The 17,536-nt window shown below is 41.3% G+C and overlaps 1 protein-coding gene across 2 annotated transcripts in view; it reads right to left on the bottom strand.

Moving 5' to 3' along the window:
• The window catches only part of IRAK1 (interleukin 1 receptor associated kinase 1), a 38,808-nt gene extending 28,344 nt beyond the window's left edge, over positions 1-10,464 (bottom strand). Inside the window, exons 1-3 of one of the 2 annotated variants that reach the window (XM_032210543.1) lie at positions 10,125-10,464; positions 4,301-4,468; positions 563-724 (exon numbers count right to left, since the gene is read on the bottom strand). In XM_032210543.1, coding sequence (XP_032066434.1) covers positions 563-724; positions 4,301-4,468; positions 10,125-10,233 — 439 coding nt within the window. In that variant the 5' untranslated portion in view covers positions 10,234-10,464. The remainder of the gene's footprint in view (positions 1-562; positions 725-4,300; positions 4,469-10,124) is intronic. The other variant, XM_032210542.1, reaches the window with a different exon arrangement.
• Positions 10,465-17,536: the final 7,072 nt, after the last annotated feature.

Here is a 17,536-nt window from a genome sequence, read left to right as displayed (position 1 = left end):
GTGTAATAAAATTGGCTTAGATTAACTTTCTAAAAAGCATTTAACCATTTGATCAAGAATTAACTTGTCGTCATCTGTAAAGCATTTGACCATTTGATCAAGAATTAACTTGTCACCATCTGTAAACTGTGAAAGCAAATTAGAATACAGTTATTCAAATGTTAATAGATTTCTATATGCTAGTTTCTTGTTCCACTTTATTCTCATGTACTCTGACATTTTATCAGGCACATCTTCATAGTTTTAAAAGATAGTAACCCGGAGAAATTTTTAAGAAGTTGAATTTTGTGACCAATGCCAATTTCTGCACTGCCCAATCAGTGTTTAGAATACATCCATTGCTGAGGAGACTCTTGAGTAGGTGAAACTTGTGCTCTCGATTCATTCCATAAGCCCAAATGCTGTTCAGTTTTATGAAATGAGGGTTTCATGAAATGGGAAACCATTTCATGCTTCAAATATCTGAGGAAAGTTGTCCCTGAACAACCCCACTGGGCAGGAAAACAAATTATATTTTTGTTCCTATAAATTCCAGGAGCGATGGCAAACATGCAGCTTGTACCTGGTTCAGGTGGGGAGGGTTTTGCGGGGGGTTCCCACATTGTTGTAATGATCTTGCAGCTGCCTCTGCCACCTGGGTCTGGAGCGGGTGGGGGTTTAGGAAAAGTAGACGGCTTTTGAGAAGGCACTGGACTGGCCTTTTGGGAACATGGTAACAGGCGTCCTGTAAGAAGAAGAATGGAGAAAAGAAGAATTAAATACTAGTTCATATATAACTTTGGTTACTGTGGTTCTGTGCCCAGCTAGTATGCTTTATAAACTATGCGCCATATCTTAGAATATTATCCAAGCCCAATGATTAGCTGCTTAACCAACGATTAATTAAACCATGCTTTAGCAATCATGCAAATTAGCTGCTCTTCTCTTTATAATGATACTTGCAACAAATAATTGAGCACATTAGATCTAATTTGTATTTGTATTTATTAATATTTGTATGCCGCCCTTTTCCCCAAGGGGACTCAGGGCGGCTCACAATTCAAGGGGAGGGGGAGACAAACCGAGTTACATATAGGACAATACATCATTAAAAGCACAACATTCATACAATTCGGGTACGGTGAAGGTCTTTAGCCCCAGGCCTGTCGGGACAGCCAGGTTTTAAGGGCTATGCGGAAGGTCTGGAGGGTGGTGAGGGTACGAATCTCCACGGGGAGTTCGTTCCATAGGGTCGGAGCAGCCACCGAGAAGGCTCTCCTCCGCGTAGTTGCCAGTCGACATTGACTGGCTGATGGGACTTGGAGGAGGCCTAACCTGTGGGATCTAATTGGTCGAGTGGAGGTAATTGGCAGTAGGCGGTCTCTCAAGTACCCAGATCCAATACCATGAAGGGCTTTATAGGTGACAACTAGCACCTTGAAGCGTATCTGGAGATCAACAGGTAGCCAGTGCAGCTCGCGGATAGGTGTTATGTGGGTGAAACGAGGTGCACCCACAATCGCTCGCGCGGCCGCATTCTGGACTAGCTGAAGTCGCCGAATACTCTTCAAGGGCAGCCCCATGTAGAGCACATTGCAGTATTCCAGCCTAGAGGTCACAAGGGCACGAGTGACTGTTGTGAGAGCCTCCCGGTTCAGGTAGGGACGCAACTGGTGCACCAGGGGAACCTGGGCAAATGCCCCCCTGGTCACAGCTGACAAATGGTGTTCAAAAGTCAGCTGTGGGTCCAGGAGGACTCCAAAGTTGCGGACCCTGTCTGAGGGGCGTAGTATTTGATCCCCCAGCCTGAGAGATGGAACACTTGGCCAATTAGTGGGAGGGAAGCACAGCAGCCACTCGGTCTTATCCGGATTGAGCACAAGCTTGTTAACCCCCATCCAGTCTCTAACAGCCTCAAGGTCCTGACTCATCACGTCCATCGCTTCTAATGGGCAGGAGAAGTTATTGCTCCTAAAAATCCACTTGCCTACAGAAAGCCGAATCCTTATTACAGCCAGTTAGCAGACTCTAGAGGATTCTAGAAAATTGACAATAATCAGGATGAACAGTAGAGTTACTTGGACCAGTACAGAAAATCATCTCAAGAGGCCCTGCCATTTGCAGCATTAGCTTCTTGTCACCTTTGGCTAAGGAACTGTATTTCTAGATTGTCTTCGAAGTTAGAGATGTTATGTACAGAAATGTTAAATGGCTTCCTTTTCTCTACTGACCGGCCCACTTCAATAGATTGGCATCATAACTTTAAAATGCTTCACACAAAGGTTTGTGCAAATGCTGTGTGCAGAAGTTTATATTTTTAAGACCAACTTAGAACTTTAGCCCAAGAGCTCTGGAAAACAGTAGGTTATGTGAATATAGCATAAGATAAAATTAACAAGCAATTTGGGGATCGTAAAATGTTAAGTTAGTTCTTTCAGAACAGATTTATGTCTATCTGCATTCCTGGAAAAATTCTGTGATATTATTTGCGAAGAAAGTAATAGAAGCATTCTAGATTTTACGTTTATATGAACATGCAGCATGTATGATGAACATATGACATTATCAAAGTGGCAGTACAACACTAACCAACACTGAAAAGCCATCCAGACTCACCCATATCTAAGCCTGTTTATTCAAATATGCTTGAGGCAAGAGTCAAAAGACTAGATAACAATTAAACTGAGATCAGTGGAAACATAAAGCAGAGTTTTTATTTTATTTTGGAAAACCATCTATGAAATGTCTAAAGGAATATGCAGGCAAACAATATAACCGAGCCGAGGTGGCGCAGTGTTTAGGGTGCAGTACTGCAGGCCACTTCAGCTGACTGTTATCTGCAGTTCAGCGGTTCTAATCTCACCGGCTCAAGGTTGACTCAGCCTTCCATCCTTCCGAGGTGGGTGAAATGAGGACCCAGACTGTGGGGGCGATAGGCTGACTCTGTAAACCGCTTAGAGAGGGCTGAAAGCCCTATGAAGCGGTATATAAGTCTAACTGCTATTGCTATTGCTATATTTCTTATCAGGATCTGAAAAATGTTTTTTTTTAAATTACTGATACAATTTTAAATTTTGAATTGAGATATTTTGACATTTTGACATTATTTCATTGCAAGCCTTTACTTGTTTTGTAGTTCTCAAGTTATTTTTACATATACTGTGTTTTTGGATGATAACACTCCCCCACCCCCAAAAAGTGGGTGGAAATGACTGTGTGTCTTATACAGCAAATATTGCAACGGGGAGGGGGGTTGGTGCGGCACTGATCAACTGTTCCAGGTGGCAGGGATTCCCGCCATCGCCTATCGCCACCTGTTCACTGCCGATTGGCAGCAAACGGGCGGCAGTGAATGGGTCGCGGCGGCAGCAAACAGGCTGCATCAAACGGGCCGCAGCGGTGGCAAACACGCTGCAGCGAATGGGCTGCAGCAAACGGACCACCGCCGTGGCGAACGGACCAGATGAATACCGGATGGATGCTGAGAGGCAGAGGCAAAAAAAAAAATTCGCGTTTTTCTCCCCAAAAGCTAGGTGTGTCCAGAGCACCTTATAGTCCGAAAAATACGGTAATTTTTCTCATGGAAAAACAACTCATTTTTCATTTAACATGTTTATAAATCATGAACTGCAAATGGAATATAATAAAATCGTGAAATGGAAATGTATCATTTAATGCATAATACATATAGTTCAGTGCCTCTACTTACACACAAGTTTAAGAGATATTCTGAACAACTTACTGGAAAAGGCTAAGCTCCTTGAAGATGGGAAGTGAAAAATATCCAACTGCATGGGCTAATTATGATAGATTAAAAAAAACAACAACCCACAATTGCCATTGCAGATACTGGGATTAAGGTCATTTGTCCTTGGGGTACAAGAGATGGGAAAAGAGAAGATTTGCAAACATTTTGTTTATTTTTTGGTATCTCGCCTTGATTATTTTTACAAATAATCAAGGCAGCAAACATATCCAACACATTTTCCTCCACCTATTTTCTCCACAGCAACCTTGTGAGGTGAGTTGGGCTGAGAGGAACTGGCCCAAGGTCACCCTATTGGCTTTCATGGCTAAGGTGGGACTTGAACTCACGGACTCCTGCCTTCCAGCCTGGTGCCTTAATCACAAGCTGCCTACAGTCACCTCGGAGGGATGGGCAGTATACAAGTTTGATTGATAAATAAAATGAAAAATAAAATAAACCACTAGGCCAAAATAGTTCTATGAAACCCAACTCAAAAAATTATTTGGGCAGATCTCTTTCATTCTGCCAGAGCTACCAACTTCATCTAAGCTGAAGGAGGCGGGAGGGAATCACCTGAAAGAATGATATCACGTGCCCGGTACAGTTGCAAGTCATCGAGTATCTGAATTAAATCATCAACGTAGGCGTTGCGATTCATCCAGGTCCACATAAGGTTGTGCGTCCGCCCATCCATCTTCTCATACAGTCGCAATTCAACCTGGTTTCGTACAATCCTGGAAGCTAGTGTGTAAGAGAGATAGGCCTGTTATCAACCACAGATTTACTATCAAGGGTGTAACCTCACAATTAGCCTCATATATAACAGGCTTGACTATTGTGCTAGAGCAGTGTTTCTCAACCTTGGCAACTTGAAGATGTCTGGACTTTAACTCCCAGAATTCCCCAGCCAGCATTTGCTGGCTGGGGAATTCTGGGAGTTTAAGTCCGGACATCTTCAAGTTGCCAAGGTTGAGAAACACTGTGCTAGAGTCTAGACTGAATGCTGATAAATTCGTGACCCGTCAAAACCGCGGTCCACAAAAGCGCGATCGACGAAAGCGCGCATTTGATGTCATCACAGCGCGACGAAAAAAATTAAAAATTGAAATAAAAATAAAATTAAAGCAAGCCGATTCACATAAAGGTAAGGGTTAGGTTTAGGGTTAGGTTAAGGGTTAGGTTTAGGTTTAGAGCGTTAGGGTTACCTTTAGCGTTAGGTTAAGGGTTAGCGTTAGGTTTAGCATTAGGTTAAGGGTTAGGTTTAGGGTTAGATTTAGGGTTAGGTTTAGGGTTAGATTTAGGGTTAGGTTTAGGGTTAGGTTTGGGGGGGTTAGGGTAAGGTTTTCGCTTTATTTTTACATTTTTCGATCACAGCGCGATGTTTTCGTCGCGCTGTGATGACGTCAAATGCGCGCTTTCGTCGACTGCGATTTTGTCGTCCGCGGTTTTGTGGTGGAACCGATAAATTACTATTAATATACTATACAACCCCGGGGTCCTGTTGGATCATTATTTCAGAGATATTTCCTTCTATAAATAGAGAAACAGAATGATTGGGGAGTAAGGAGGGGCAAAAAAATAGTGGGTGCAGGAGCAACTTCCAACTTCCTCCTGACTTCACCCCGGAGTTTCCTTGTGAGAATCATTGGAAAGCTTCCTTTCTATTTATAGGAGGCAGGTAAGTAGCTGCTGCTGAGTAGGGGAAGGGGCAAGAAATCAAGACTGGCTGGGAACACAACATTCACACAATGTTGGAAATGAAAATCATCCCCAGCAACAGCCAGTAGCACTGACGCAGCCACAACTTTCCCAAATTCCATTCCCTAAAGTCAGGTTTGTAATGCAAGTTAACCTGTTTGAGGTACCTTGGTTCAAAGGTTGTTCCCCTATGATACTCTTATTTCACCCAGTTAAAGATCATATGAGAATTTTAGTAGTATATAGATTCAATTGTCTTGTGAACAAAATATCCATTTACATCTTGTATCCGCTCTTTAGCTCTCTTTTCAATTCTGAGTGGATAATTGCTACGTATCTTAAAAAATCAGATTTTTTGATCCAAACCAAAGAGTCAATTAATGTTTCAGGAACCTCAAATATATGGCCAGTAACCCACTTCCCAATTCACACTGGAAAGTTACCGGATCAGGGAAGGCTGACATAGGCAAAATGTTTCTATGCTATAGGATCTGAACACAAATATAGGAACTACCTCATATAACACTAAATTATTTATCCATTTATTTTTGCCTATTTTGATTCATGCGAGCTTCAGCAATTTCTCTTTCTAGTTTTCTTTTAATGGAGATGTTAAGAACTCAATGTAGGAGTACTGTAGATTAAATTATGTTCTTCCTTTGCATATTTTACAAAGCAAGGCCACAAGCAACTTTTAATTAGCAGCTGTGGCAGACAAGAAATGAGAAAGAAAACTGAAAGAATCATTTGCTTGTCTGTGACTAATTAATACAGCTGGCATTCAGTTCTTGTTTCAATTCATCATGAGACCTGCATTCATCTTTGGTTGATAAACACCTATCTGTTCAAGGAATTTAATAAACACGATTCAGTTTCTTCCTGTCTTGAATATGTCCAGGATCTGCCTGGCATTGCGTTATGGGTATCAAGCACATAGCCAATAACATAAACTAATATTCAGGAACTTAAATTGATACTAGATAGAAATGTACTGCCAAACCAGATATTCTTATGGTTCTGTACTCCATTTTTACCATTCCCATCTTAACAAGTAACATCACAAGTGTATATGTGTATGTGTGTGTTTCATATTTCTAAACCACCCATCTCCCTCCTGAGTTGGAATAAAAATAATGGGCACATGACGTAGATTGTTCCCGATAGGCTCTTTCCTCCCATTGACATTAAATGGGAAGCTGACATATTTACAACTTTTCTCTGATTCCATTGGCATTCCAGGAGGTTAAAAAGAGAGTAACAATTGCCCAGTGCTGTATCTGAATGTATATCCAGAAAAATATCAAAGATAAGTTGTGACAAAGAACATCATGTGAGACAGGGAGATAGTTGAAAACCTCACTTTGTTTGACTAAGAGAGCATTTTGTGAGTTACCACACTTATTTCAACAGCCGCTTTTGATATCTCTGTACTCTCAACATTTCATAAGTGCCCAGGGGTCTAACAAGATCGTTTTATTTCCTAAAGAACTCCATTCTGGAATTAGAATTTGTACTTTTATTGTGGACATTCTCTCTGTGCCCACATTTTTTGTGTCATTTTATTTTAGTTACATTTATGATTAGCCAATTGATTAGCCAGCCAATTTTTACTTTTAAAGCTTGGAGCATAGCTGCCATTTGCCCAAAGTATAGTCATCTTTGAATCAATATGATCATTTCAGCCATTCTTAGCTCTTCAAAAAAAATTGCATTTCCCTTTTTCTGGAGGATGGATGGAAATAAATTTCTCCTCTGTCAATCCTTCCCTCATTATAATTTTAGTGCACATTTTAAATCCTCAAATTGAGTTTTGGAAAGTCCCATCTCTACCCCATATTATACAATATATTATTTCTGTTTCTGGGCTGCCAAAAGAAATAAGCCAATATGACTTCTGGCTAGATGAGAAACCATTTTGAGCTGTACCTCAGAGCCTCACAGTGATGGAAGTTATAATCTTTGGAAAATATTACACCATTCTTCATTTGCTGAGTGTGCCACTGGATTAGACTACAAGGCCACTCCATTCAGCATCTTACTTCAAACATGGCTTGACATTTGTTCTAGAAAGCACCCAAACAGAATGTGTATGTAATATAACATGCTAGTTCCATTTAGATCTAACCTCTTTTAAAACCATTTTGTATCTTGGAATAGCCCATAAATTTCCTATTTACTGTGAGAACAACTATTTCTTCTTTGTCTGTTCTAGCTCCACTACATTTAGAGTGAAATTTTGCTTCTACTGGTTAACCAAAAAATAATCATTTTTTAAATCCTTTTCCATTATACCATTGATATGTATGTATGTATGTATGTATGTATGTATGTATGTATGTATGTATGTGTGTATATATATATATATATATATATATATATATATACTTTAAAGTCACAACCCCTGGTATGCCCAAGTATGGGAGGAAGGTCACACTTCCACTCTCTGTCACTGGGCTCGTCACAAGAGACCATCCAGACAGAAACCCAATATTTTTTACTGTTGCCTTTTTTGTTACATTTGTTATATTTATGCTGATAAATAAATAAAGGGAGACTAGCTGATGAGAGCTAAATAGCTTGAAATAGATCTATACTAGTCTCCCTTTATTTATTTATCAGCATAAATATAACATATATATATATATATATATATATATATATATATATATATATATATATATATATGTATGTATGTATACACACACACACATATACACACACATACATATATATATATATACACATACATACATACATACATACATACACACACACACACACACACACATATTGAACTGTACTTCTGCTTAACTCTCTTCAGCCAGGGCTTTTCTCATTTGAAACACTTGCGTAACTCAATACTGCTATTATTTCATTTTACCCATAGATATTTTACTTTGAGGAAGAAACAAGAAAAGCCACAATCTTGAGGTATGAGAATTGGTAAGAGAAATAAATGGGTCATCTTCTATGGCAGCCACTGAGAGACGGTCGTTTTGGTTTCAATGGCAAAGAAATGTGTTTAACAAATAAACCAACTGAAGGGATTTTTTAAAAAAAGTCCTGGCCAAAAAAAGCAACACAGCATTTGAGAGGGGGAATCTATCTAAAGGAATCCAGTGATTCGGGGCAAATGGGGAATCTATCTAAATGGATCCAGTGGTTCGGGGCAAATGGGGAATTGTATCTAAATGGATCCAGTGGTTTCGGGGCAAATGGGGAATCTATCTAAATGGATCCAGTGGTTTCGGGGCAAATGGGGACTCTATCTAAAGGGATCCAGTGGTTTCGGGGCAAATGGGGACTCTATCTAAAGGGATCCAGTGGTTTCGGGGCAAATGGGGAATCTACCTAAGGGGATCCAGTGGTTCGGGGCAAATGGGGAATTGTATCTAAATGGATCCAGTGGTTCGGGGCAAATGGGGAATCTATCTAAATGGATCCAGTGGTTTCGGGGCAAATGGGGACTCTATCTAAAGGGATCCAGTGGTTCGGGGCAAATGGGGAATTGTATCTAAATGGATCCAGTGGTTCGGGGCAAATGGGGAATCTATCTAAAGGGATCCAGTGGTTTCAGGGCAAATGGGGAATTGTATCTAAAGGGATCCAGTGGTTTCGGGGCAAATGGGGACTCTATCTAAAGGGATCCAGTGGTTTCGGGGCAAATGGGGAATCTACCTAAAGGGATCCAGTGGTTTCGGGGCAAATGGGGACTCTATCTAAAGGGATCCAGTGGTTTCGGGGCAAATGGGGAATCTACCTAAGGGGATCCAGTGGTTCGGGGCAAATGGGGAATTGTATCTAAATGGATCCAGTGGTTCGGGGCAAATGGGGAATCTATCTAAAGGGATCCAGTGGTTTCGGGGCAAATGGGGAATCGTATCTAAAGGGATCCAGTGGTTTCGGGGCAAATGGGGAATTGTATCTAAATGGATCCAGTGGTTTCAGGGCAAATGGGGAATCTATGTAAAGGGATCCAGTGGTTTCGGGGCAAATGGGGAATCTATTTAAAGGGATCCAGTGGTTTCGGGGCAAATGGGGAATTGTATCTAAAGGGATCCAGTGGTTCGGGGCAAATGGGGAATTGTATCTAAATGGATCCAGTGGTTTCGGGGCCAATGGGGAATCTATCTAAATGGATCCAGTGGTTTCGGGGCAAATGATTTAGCGGCGTTCATTCAGGTAGATGCCTTACACCAGTGTTTTTCAACCTTTTTTGTGCAAAGGCACACTTTTTTCATGAAAAAAATCACGAGGCACACCACCATTAGAAAATGTTAAAAAAATTTAACTCTGTGCCTATATTGACTATATATAAAGTAATTCTCCCACGGCACACCTTACACTATGTCACGGCACACTAGTGTGCCGCGGCACAGTGGTTGAAAAACACTGCCTTACACCAGAGATCCCCCCACTCGAACCAAGCACGTCCATATAGCCCAACAGGGTGGTCACAAACCTAGATTTAAAGACAGGTGGGGGGGAGCAGGGGGTACCTGGGAGCGATCTAAGCCGAGCCCAGGAATTTACCTGTGCTTAAAAAAGGGGGGTAGACGGGGTAGAAGAGGCCAAGCCCATATTCTGCCTACACTTCCCATAGGCGCTTTGCCCTTCCGCTTTACCCAAGGGACCCTTTCCCCCCTACCCTGGGTGGCCCAGCGAGCCCCTCTCTCTCCCCCCTCCCCCGCCCACTTACCGAAACGCTCCCACTCGGCCCGGTCCAGCGCGTCCATGATCTCGTAGAACTTGCACATGACCGCGGGAGGCAAATCGTAAAGGAGCCGGTTCGATCCGCAACCGGCCATAACCCGCTGGTCTTCGCTATGACTACCGCCCTCCACTGCCCACGCCAGGCCATAGGAGAGGCTGGGCAAGGGGGAGGGGGGGGAAAGAAAGAAAGAAAAGGGGGTGGGGGGAGGTGAGAAAAGAAAAAAGGGGCTACTTCCCCTTTAAATAGCGCTCAGGATGAGGAAGAAAAGGGTCGTTTCGGCAGGCTCCCGCTCATCCTCCTGCGCATGCGCCGACGGCAACGTGCGTCTTCACTCCGGGCGCGTCGCCGTCGTACGCAGAGCAGCCATCTTGGACGTGGCGGGCGTCTTTTGGACGCACCGGTTTGGGAATCCTTCTCTTTATGCGCGCGCTCCCTCCCTCCATTGGTATCACCTGCTCCTTCAGACCGGGACGTTTAAGGGTTTTTACTTACGGTGTAGTCTTCGCTGTCGGGGCTTTCGACGGCAGGGTCAAGGATGTCAAGCCGCCACACACACAAACACACAGAGACACACCGCCCCATGGCTGGGCTATCACACACTTGGGGACGCCGCGGAGCGACGCTGTGTGTAAGGTCGCTCAGACGTTGCAGGTCCTTCCTAGAGGTGAGGCTGATACGAGTCGCAGCGTTGCAAGGCGACGAGTAGCGTCTGCCTTGATTGGCGTGAACTCCATTCGACTTAGCGCAGTGTTTCTCAACCTTGGCCACTTGAAGATGTCCGGACTTCAACTCCCAGAATTCCCCAGCCAGCATTGAGAAACACTGACTTAGCGTACCCTTTTGCCCGCTGAATACGGGTAGCATGGAGTTATGCCAAACAACGCCTTTTATCTTTTGCTTTCTGCTGCTGCAGAGCCCCTGGGCCTGGGAATGTACCCAAATGGACAGCAGAAAAAAAGTGAAAAATAGAGGCTTGATAAAGGCAGCCAAATCAGAGTTTGTCAAGATGGCAATTAAAATTAATTTTTTTCACATGCCCGATGAAGCCCAGATAACGCAATGTCACTCAAGGAACTTCTGTTATCCCATTCATTCAAATATATGAAAGCACTTTTTTCTGTCCTTTATTTATGCTCGCTTGATTGCAAGTTCCAGATTTGAGTCCAGACGGAAGGATTCCATATTCTTAGGAAATCTGCTTTACTTCCTAAATCGTTACTCAGATGCCCCCCCCCCCCGTGCCATTCAGTGGAGCAGAATAGTTCTGCACAGTAGAACTTCATAATTGGAAGAAAATTTTAGGAAACATACATACCCATAATCATTAATGAACTCAATTGGTCTTTGGAACAAATGTGCATTGATTTTTTTTTGTTTTACTTAATTTATTTTGATAGAAAATACAATTTTCTTTTGTTCACTCTGATATAAATTATTGCCGCCCGAATCATGGCAGGCCCAATATTAGGATTACTTTATCTGCCTTAAACGAATCTGATAAGATTTTTTTTCTACAATTCCTTATAGTAGCCCCATTTAAGCAATTAGGCAGAAGCTGCTAGTTTAGGTGATAAATTCTGATTGTTATTCATGGTTGTCCACTATTTGAAGAAAAAGATGCCATTTGGGTGTTCCCTGATAAATAGATTGTAAAAACCCATTTGGTGTGATCCTGTAATCCCTTAATTTGAGAGAGTTGGAGCGACTGAATGGACCCAGTAGATATTTTTTCTTTGCGCCCTAGTAAAGAAACATCTCTAACTACCTAGGATTGAACCCTCAACCTTCCAAGTGTTTTCAGCACTAGGCCCCCACACTGCTGTATAAATAAGATGTTAACAATGCATACTTATTTTAATACAAATGCAGATATCCCTCGACTTACAACCGCAATTGAGCCCAAAATGTATGTTGCTAAGTGAAACATTTAAGTGATTTTTTTTGCCTCATTTTACAACCTTTCTTGCCATAGTTAAGTGAATCGCTGCAGTTGTTACATTAGCAACACAGGGTTGTTAAGTGAATCTGGTTTGCCCATGGTCTTTGCTTGTCAGATCGCAAAAGGTGATCCCATAACTTGAGACCAGTGCAACCATCATAAATATGAGTCAGTGGTCAAGCATCTGAATTTTGATCATGCGACCATGAGGATGCTGCAACGGTCGTTAAGTGTGAAAAATGATCCTGTCACTTTTTTTTGAGGGGGGGGGATTCAAGGAGACGTTTATTGGCAGCCAGGTTCAGAAAACTAGTCAATGGCTAGTATTGCAAGTTCTGAACAACCTTTATCATTGAAGCACGCATTTATTTTTTTTTGAGAATTTTGGGGGGAAAAAACTTTTACAAATATTTACTTCCCTCCCCCCACCCTTCCCCCCCCAACCTTCCCAGAACCAATATAGGGTATAAATCTTCAACAAAAACATTCTAAAATAAACTTTTTTTAAAAAAAGGTTAATGTCATCTTTCATTTGAGCTTTAACTCCTCCTTGCTAGGCTAACTCTAAATAGATTATATCATTCCTTGTCACTTTTTTTCTGTGCCATTGTAACTTCGAACAGTCCGTAAATGAACTATTATACATTAAGGACTATCTGTACAGATTCTGTGGAAAAGACAATTATTATTAGGTTTGTACAGTACTTCTAAATCCAGCTTGGTAATTCCTGCCAAGAATTTTGAGTCTGAAATATGACTCCCATTTCAGCTCCCTGCACCAACTCTTTGAATATCAATATGGCAAGAATGGCTATCTGCTTTCTATATGTGGGTACTAACAGCATTTTATCTTTGCTTGGTATTGGTGGAAAAGCCAGAGTCCTCCCTCCCACAGGTTTTGGACCAGTTTTCAGTGGGGAAGGAAGGTCAGTTCTAGAAATTTATAATGTTCATCCAAGGAACCATACTTCTAGATACTACCATATAATATTGCTGTCTGTAATTAAAGCCAGTATTAATGTATCATAGTCAAAATATTTTCTGAGAGGAATTTACTATTTTTTCTATAACATATGAATTTGTCCCTAGCTAAGACTGAGACAGTTGCTTAACAGAAATATCTACCATAGGATGTAAAATTCGGTTATGCGATAGCTTACCTTTTTATTAGTTCATAATTTCTTATCACACCAATCCTCCAGACGGCAATCTCTTATAATCCTAAACAGAATCAAGCAGTATTCAGGACAAGAAATAAAAAGGGTAAAACAAGTTACATTGTAGCAGAAATTTAAGATTTCTGGGGGAAATGAATTAGTCTTCCAAATAATATATAGAGTAAAAAATGTGCAATCTTCAGTGACATGAAGACACATCCACATTTAGCAATAGCAATAGCAGTTAGACTTATATACCGCTTCATAGGGCTTTCAGCCCTCTCTAAGCCGTTTACAGAGTCAGCCTATCGCCCCCACAGTCTGGGTCCTCATTTCACCCACCTCGGAAGGATGGAAGGCTGAGTCAACCTTGAGCCGGTGAGATTAGAACCGCTGAACTGCAGATAACAGTCAGCTGAAGTGGCCTGCAGTACTGCACCCTAACCACTGCACCACCTCGGCTCTCATTTGACTTAGGTGAAACAAATGGTGGAAAAGCCAGAGTCCTCCCTCCCACAGGTTTTGGACCAGTTTTCAGTGGGGAAGGAAGGTCAGTTCTGGAAATTTATAATGTTCATCCAAGGAAACATACTTCTAGATACTACCATATAGTATTGCTGTCTGTAATTGACATTTTTGGATGAATAGCAAGCTATGTATCTGCGGAGGTCTGTTTATAACAAGAGAAAATAAAGTATGATCTTCCCTGTGGTACCACTTTTTTTTGGGGTGGGGGGCATGAAGTTCCAAACAATGAAAGTGACTTGCAGTGATCTCAGGGACAGTTGCGAGAGTCCGAAGGTGTTAATGGAGGTGTCCCAGGTTCTTTAACCTGGAAAGTTGTTTCGAAGGGCAGCCTTTCTCTTAACCACAAATCCTGGATTTCAACATTGGATGGATGAGTAAAAAGTGGTGCAATGCTGCCTCCTAGGAGTCAGTGGGATTGTTTAATGATTTGCAGGGGAATGGTCTTGGTGGTTATTGATTCAATAGATGGGATATTATCCCTGGCTTTTGCGATCAGGATGGCCTGTAATAAAAATGTTGCTTATATCTGTCCAGATTGTGATAAGGAATATAGCCCAAAAGGCAAATACAAGGCCACTATTCCTCTCTGCACAAGATCTGATAGCTATCAGATCTTTGAAAAGTGTGTTGTCCAAGCAGCGTGGATGAGTTTGATATGGAGTTTCTGGTGTTCTGAAAATATATGAAGATGGCAAGAAGCAGATCAGGTTTGGTATGAAGCAGAAACTTGCTACCTGAGTAGCCTGCTAGATTCTTGGGAAAGAAGCCCTGTTTGAAAGTAGCTGGTGGATTTCTACTTTAGTTGTGGAACCTCTCCCTAGTTAATAATCTCTCATCTGATTCAGAGGCTGAGAAGTGGCAGCAGGAACAATTCCATTGGTATCAAGGTTTGCATTCCCACTACAAAATCTTGCATCTGAACTTCAGATTACTAATGAATTGGCTGGCATAGTTGAACTAGCTGCATTTTCTCAATCTTTTTCCTTTTTTCCCACTTCCCGCATCTAAGTTCCACTTTGACATCCACCTAGTTTTTCCAATTCATCTGCAGATAACTTATTTGACTCACATTACATGGCAATTCCAGGAAAGCCAAACAAGGCTAAATCTAATCTCACATACTGTGTTGCTGCTACTTTCATTTGTGATATGTTTACTCCTCAGAACCAAGAAGGAACAACACTAATTCACAGTGTTCGTGAAGTTAGCTGCTTTTAGGTCGTCTCCTAGAGCTCATGAGTGCAAAGCTTGTTTTGAGCCTGTATCATGAAAGCTTGACTAATGGGTAAGATTTTATTATATGCTCCTTTCTTGGGTACATCAAGGGGCTGGATCATCAGATGAAGATTTCTCTCTCATAATTCCAATATTTCCAGAACTGGAAATTTCTGGCATTCAGAGCCTTTCAATAGCATTCATGAAAATGATATTAATTGCCAAAATGGTATACCGTTTGTTCTAAAAATAAGTGGAAAAAATTGAATACCAGATAGAAAGGAAACAGCAAATGCTGGAAAAATCTTGATACTTTTAAAGAAATACAGATAGCACTTTGAAATTGAGCTTAAGAGAAATTGAGGGCATTAGCCAAAGCCATGCCAGATCCTGTGCCAATTCCTGAGGAGCTGCAATTTATCATCCTCATCTTCTGAAGTCCACAGACCCTCCAATTAGATCTTTCAAGACTGGATAAAAATTTAGGCCCTTTTCAGAAAACAAATGTATTAGGATGAGAATGGGTGCATCCCATCCAAAACCTTCCCCTCAAGCTCTCAAAACAGCTGAGATTTGTGGCAGTAAAATTCTGTCACTTTTGTCTTTGAATTCTGGCAGTAGGGGATAATATGTTGTGGAGTCGCCTGCATATGCATAATCATTAAGATCATGATGGAGAACTTTTAGTAGTGATTTGCACTGATTTCTATAAAGGCAGCATAGGTAGAGGCTAACATTAAGAGAAAGAATAACATTACAGATTTGATGTCATTTTCCATGGTTTGGCATTTTGGAAGTGTAGAAAAGAAAGCACCAACATCTCAGAATTGTGCAGTCATAAGGTTACCACACATATCTGAATTCCTTTTTGGTTGTAATGAAAAATGTTCAGTATGATGTAATAAGAGGCGAGTTTGTATCACGGCCCCATAATGAAAAGTATGTTCTCCTTTACTGAATAAACGCAGTTGGTTTAACTTTGCATTAATTGTAGATAAAGAGTCTTAGTATATGAAGTGAGGGCCACACAATATATTAAATCAGGCAATAATTTCCTGGTCCCCATGCTCTGTATTGCCATTGGTAAATTTGACCCTAAAAAGGCTGGTGTACTAATTAGGATTAGCTACAGAGAGAAATGGAGGAGAGCTACCCCAGCCTCTTTATCTTTTAATTTAACTCCATGTTTCTGATGTTGAAAGAAATGTCCTTTTGGGTTCAGCTCCAAGTGGGGAAAAAGACACTGGAGACATGGAGGCTGCTTGGAAAGATGGTTTATTGGTGGACAGGGCCACATGGCTTGAGCCCTGAACAGAAAAGGTGATCACATGCTTCAATGTTGGTGGAGAAGAAGAGAAGGGCTGAGGGAGGGGCTTGCTAGGCTTTTTATACCCTGTTTAGTCCCACCTCTCTGTTTCCTGTTCCTGCGTAAGAAATGTATTCTGATTGGTTGTCAGACTCCCATGGTGCCATGCAGGGGGCTACTCTCTAGGCTGTGATGAGTCCAGGTATAGATAAGTTCTCAGATGCCATGTGGAGAGTTGAGTAATATCCCTTCCCCCTACAGCTGCAGTGAGGAGAAGTCTTTATTATGTAAAGTGGGCTAGCCTGGCCATCTTAATGGCCCATTAGCTGGGGATGGGCAGAAAGCTATAGGCAACTATTCTGTCTTTTAAAGCATGTTTCTTTTCACATCCAGAGAAATATTCTGCCTTTTTGATATTTCCTAGGATATTTCATTTTTCTGGGAGAGGGCTGGATGATAACTTCCCACACTGAGATGAGAAAAGTCAGCTCTAATAATGGAGATACTGCTTCAGGGGCATTTCCATTTATGTCTGCTCCTAACTTCCACCTCATTTTTGGGGTAGAGAAATGCTTAACAATAGGTTACCCTTTGTGGTAGATTCACAACACATGGAGCCATATTTGATCAGATCAGCCAAAACCAAAAATGGCCACTAATATTAATATTCAGTCTTAAGTGTCTCGACTATTGGGTAGATACTGATATTCACAGCCCAGCTACAGAATAACTTGGCATATTTTTTTGAATACATTCAGCCTTAAGATTCCACTGACACAGTAGAGCCGATCATATTTGTTCTATGATCTCTTACATTGTAACTATGTGATAATTTCGAGTTTCAGAAACATTGCCCTAAAGTAGATGTTGAAAAAATGCTTCCTGTAACATAAAATAAACATTACCATGCTATGATTAAAAAAATAAATATAAAAGATGCATGTCTGGCCTCCTATTTATGTTGATGTATCAAGTGTTTTATGCCATGTGATGGGGAGCTAAAAAGTGATGAAGTTGTATTAATAAATAATATGAAACACTGTAGATGAAAAGAGAATTCTCCATTAAATCCAGCCTAGAGTTTCATGAAACTCAAAAACGTCCTCTGCACCCTGAGAATTTGGGGAGGGGGGGGAAACAAATTTTTTGAAAAGAAATATTCTTGCAGCAGTCGGCTGCAACAAAACTTGGCTAGTCAACAAGATGGCCACTTTTCAATCAACTTAAAAGCTAAAAGAGATCCTCGCCCACA

This window comes from Thamnophis elegans, chromosome 2, assembly GCF_009769535.1.
Source record: "Thamnophis elegans isolate rThaEle1 chromosome 2, rThaEle1.pri, whole genome shotgun sequence".
NCBI classification, from domain to species: Eukaryota; Metazoa; Chordata; class Lepidosauria; order Squamata; family Colubridae; genus Thamnophis; species Thamnophis elegans.
This window is presented reverse-complemented; position numbering and strand designations above follow the sequence as displayed.